Source organism: Nestor notabilis, unplaced genomic scaffold (assembly GCF_000696875.1).
Source record: "Nestor notabilis isolate BGI_N333 unplaced genomic scaffold, ASM69687v1 scaffold23678, whole genome shotgun sequence".
NCBI lineage: Eukaryota > Metazoa > Chordata > Aves > Psittaciformes > Psittacidae > Nestor > Nestor notabilis.
The window spans coordinates 1-4,543 of record NW_009939975.1 but is presented as its reverse complement, the minus strand read 5'-3'; the positions used below and the strand labels follow the sequence as shown (position 1 = coordinate 4,543).

The window sequence follows — 4,543 nt, the reverse complement described above, 5'->3', positions numbered from 1 at the left end:
GCAGCGCCAGCCTCTAGAGTGACCCCACCCCAGCCCTAGGGTCCCCTGGTCACAGGGACAGCAGCACAGGAACATCAGTCACCTTTATGCTTTATTAAAACTAGAAAGGGCAAAAAACCCAAAGGGATTAGACCAAGATCTGGCTGTGGACTTGTTCTACCACAGCAAGGGCTGGCCAGGTCACAGTATTTGCTGCACAGAGCCCCAAGGGCACAGGGATGTCCACCTCCCAGCTCAGCAGAGGGAGGCAGGGCTGCTCCCCCTGAGGTTTTACTGCTGGTGATACCCCTGGAGAGAAGGGCTGGGGGAGACCCTGAGCAAAGGGAGCTGGGTTGCGGGCAGAGCCCTCAGCGATGCCTGCCAGCTGCCACAAGTGATACCCCAGGGGTCCGGCACCTACCACATCCCATGGAGAGCACAGCCACACAACCTCCCACACTTCCATCCATTATCTTCCCCTCACTGACTCCATCCCAGCCAGGATCCATCCCACAGAACCCCACCTGTGACAGGGGACCCAGCCATATGTCCATCTACAGTCCCCCTGCAAATTCCCCCCAAACAGTGACAGTCCATGATTTCAGCTCCATTACAGTCCCAGGTCTGGGGATCCCCCCTCTACCCAGCCCGAGCTGCCTCCACTCCCCACCATGCTCCCAACACTCAGCACCAGTACAGTGCAGCCAGTGTTTGCCAAAGCACCCTTGCCTGGCTGCTCTTCTCTGGGATGAGCCCAATCTTCCTTTCATGGTGGCCCCATGTCTCATAGACACCATGGTGGTGGTCAAGAGGCTTGTTCTTGCAGAAGAAAGGGCTACAGCGGTGCATGGCTGCTACTGCCTGGGGAGGGCAGCTGGTGTACACCAGCCCCATGCTCCTAGCACCAGTTCTCCCTCTTTTTGACAGGCTGAGGAAGAGACCTGATGGGCTCACAGCTTCTTGGAGGCCCCCGAGCTTCCCTCTGGAGCTTTCTTAGCTACAGACGCCTTTGCAGCTAATGGCGCCTTCTCCTCCTTCATCTTCTTGAGCTTGGCCTTGGTTTTGCTGGAGAAGGTGAGCGAGGCCTTGCTGAACTCCAGGGGGAAGACACCCACGTCCCCATCAAAGCGGTTCTTGGACACCTGCAGGTAGCGCTTCCCTGGCCCCGTCACCAGCTTACGGTCCTGCAGGATGAGGACGTTGTCGGCCTCCTGGCTGGCCTGTGGGAAGGAAACCATTTCCAGGAGGTTGCTGGGGATGCAGCCAGAGTCACGGGGCTCCTTCAAGCCCTGCTACTGAGCATCCCCAGCACGTCCCCAACACCAACCCCTTGTCTTCCCCGGGGACACCTCAGTGACCTGCTGGGCAGACAAGCTTGAGCAGCACACCCTGGCCAACAAGGGAGCACAGGAAGACTGTGCACACTCAGTGCACCTCCTGCCTGCAGAAGTCATCCAGCATCCCAGCAGAGACTGGCACACTCAGAGAGCCAATTCCTCCACCCTCCCTGGCTCCTTCTTTAATTGTGTCCTACCACATCCCACTCACAGTCAATGAGCATTAATTAACTGCACCTAAAGCCTCAACAGAGCTTTAGCTGGCAAAGGATTTCCTCTCTGCCTGCATCTCTCTGGCCAAATTGAGACTCCACACACGTGCAGCAGGTGAAAGGAGTCCTGGGGACATCCTGCACCTCACAGCACCTTTTGGTTCCCTAGCGATGACCCATGGTGCTGGTGGGAGCAGGCTGCCCAAAGTATCCCAGTGGCTTCCTAGGAACACACTGTGCCTGAGGAACAGGAAGGACCACCCCAGCCCAGCTCACCTTGGCAGAGCCAAAGATGGAAGCTGTCTGCAGCTCCTTCTCGTCATCCTCCTTGCGGGGATGGATGACCAGTGTGATGTGACAGGTATTGTCTGTGGCGAACTTGCGGAAGGCACCAATGATGTAGTCCTGCGCAGCAAGCCTGCCATAGCAGTGAGAACAGGGTCAGGGGCTGGTACTGCTCAGTGCCAGGGGACGGTGAGGTGCTACCAGGTCCAGTTCCCAGCAGGAAGCATCCAGGGGTCTGGGCTCACTCTCTGTGAGGTACCTGGGCCCATGTGGAAAAAGGGATGGGGCACAACAGGGATTGCAAGTAACTGGCTCACCCTTTCCCACCTCCTCCTCCCCAGGGCAGTGATTGCCCTTCAAGGAAAGGACTAAAGGGGACACCCCACGTGGGTCCCCAGCCCTGTTCTGGCACACAGCAGGGCCAGCTCCAGCAATGACAGTGGCAAAAGAAGGAGGGGGCAGCTTGGAGAAGGGTTACCTGTCCACAGAGAGGTGCTCATGTCCCATCATGAACTGGAGGTTGTCGACGACCACGTGAGTGATGTCGTACATGTAGACAGCATGTTGCATGGTGTCAATCACAGCCCTGGCAGGGGGAGACTGGGATCAGCCGCAGGAATCAGTGGAGGCAGGCACAGAGGTGGGGAGAGGCAGAGCTGACTCCTGGCACATTCCACCTCCACATCTCCTCCATCTCAGGACAGGCACAGCCCCATCCCTCACTCACAGGTGAGGACAGCAGGATCAGGACAGAGCTGCTGCCCACCCAGCCCCTACCCACCACCCTGTGATCCCCCCAACCTGCAGGGACCCTCAGGGTGTAGGGGATGCGTGCAGGTGCCACAGCACCTGGTGAATAAAAGCAGCCGGAGGTGCCTGTCCTTCCTCCTCAGCAATCAAGCACTGCCAGTGAACAGGGTGTGTGGGGCACACATCCTGCCAGGGACAGAGGCTGATTTGAGAGCAGCCACCTAGCAAAAGACAGGTCTCCTCCCTTCACCCCCACCCCAGAGGAATGCTGGGAGAGTCCCCACACGCCAGTCCTGGAACTTGAACAACCACAACATGCCTCCTGCCAGCCCCAAACCTGCAGAGAAAGAGCCCCAGCTCCCCACAGCACATGCTGTGAGGGGTACATGCTACTGGGGATGAAGGTGTGGAACCATACTTGATGTTCTGCTGGCCATGGAAAGTCATGAAGTAGAGCGGGAGGTCCTCAAAGCGATCGGCCCACTCATCATACAGCTCCAGCTTGTCGTCCAGGCGCTGGGTGGCAAACTGTGTCAGCATGATCTTGGCCAGGCGGATGTTGCTGATCTCAAAGCTGCCCCACAGCGTGCATACCCCCTGCATGCACAGGTCCAGTGCGTACTCACTGATAAAGGTCGTCTTCCCACTGCCCGTCGGGCCTGGTGCAAGGACAACAGGAGGAATTAGCTGGGGTAGACGATGTGACCCATCCTGAATGCACTGGAGGGTTGTTCAGAGGTGGAAGTGCCAGGGAGCGGGATAAGAGCAGCCCGTCCACAGCACTCCCACCATATACAAGCAGCATCTCATTCTTGGCTGCATCTCTGGACACACACACGTTGTCTGCAGCAGCCAGTGGGTCCCTGTGGGGTGTGGGGAAGGGCTGGCACAGAGGAGGTGGCAGGTGGGAGCAGGGGTGAGGGACACCCCAGGATTTCCAGTGCTGCCTCAGGCAGGGAGCCCATCGCCACACTGGTGCATCCAGCCCCACTCCATCCAGGATGGACTCAGCCAAAGCCATGCGCAGAAAGAGACCTGGAAGACTAGCAAGGTATCACCCCCAAGAGGTGAAGCACTGAAGAGCCCTCTGCTCTCCCCATCCATCAGCAGTTTGCCCATCACCTGTGAAGACAGTGAGCTCCCCTCTGCGGTGCCCTTTGAGGAGCTTGTTGAGCTCAGGGAAGCGCGCCCACTTGATACCAGCCACCTGCTCGCTGTTGACCAGCTCCCCAAACACCTCTTCACGCAGCTGCCGGAAGGACACAATGGATTTGTGGCTGGCTGGCAGGGCAGCACGCAGGATCTTGGTGAGGTTCAGGCCCTGGTTCAGAGCCTCCAAGGGCCGGGGCTGCAGGTTGCCAGGGCGCACCAAAGAGCAGCGCTTGAGGCTCAGCTTGCGGGCAAAGAGCTTGGCAGCTTCCCAGGAGCGCAGGTCCTCACCCAGCCACAGCGTGATGCGCTTGAACTGCTCCAGGTAGGGGAGGAGGGCAGGGGGTAAGAAGGTGGACCCCCGTGGCAGGGCCAGGCTGGCCACCCCTGTGGCTTGGTGCAGGGCCAGGGCATCCAGCTCCCACCCAGTTAAGACCAGCTCTGTGTCTCGGCGGCTGATCAGGGGCAGACCAAAGAGATTGTGATAGGAATCGAAGCGGGGTAAAGTCTCTTCCACGTAAGCTATCGTATCCCCCTTCTTCTCCACTCTCAAGAGCTTCATGCCCTTCAGAGTGGCATCGCGGGGGCTGAACCAGGGGAAGACAAGGGACTTTGCAGTCCTCAGATAACGCACCCCAAAGCGTTTCAGAGTGGCATCTGTCACCCGGTTGATACCGAACATGGCCTTGGTTTCGTTGGTCTCAGCTGCATCAAGCAGATCCCAGACTGGCACCGCCCGCTCCCAGATGCAGCGGGCATCCTCGCGAGCCCTCCACATGTCATCCTCCGCCTCCTCCGAGCTGTCGGGGGGAATGCTGCGGTGCTGCAGCT

General features: G+C 58.7%; 1 protein-coding gene across 1 annotated transcript; it reads right to left on the bottom strand.

Moving 5' to 3' along the window:
- Positions 1-929: 929 nt before the first annotated feature.
- On the bottom strand, positions 930-4,520 carry LOC104410072 (chromosome unknown open reading frame, human C10orf2; the record flags this gene model as incomplete). The annotated part of the gene is made up of 5 exons (XM_010020132.1): positions 930-1,199; positions 1,805-1,946; positions 2,292-2,399; positions 2,982-3,222; positions 3,686-4,520. Coding segments are annotated over 5 exons (1,596 nt in total), but the record flags the coding sequence as incomplete, so codon positions are not given.
- Positions 4,521-4,543: the final 23 nt, after the last annotated feature.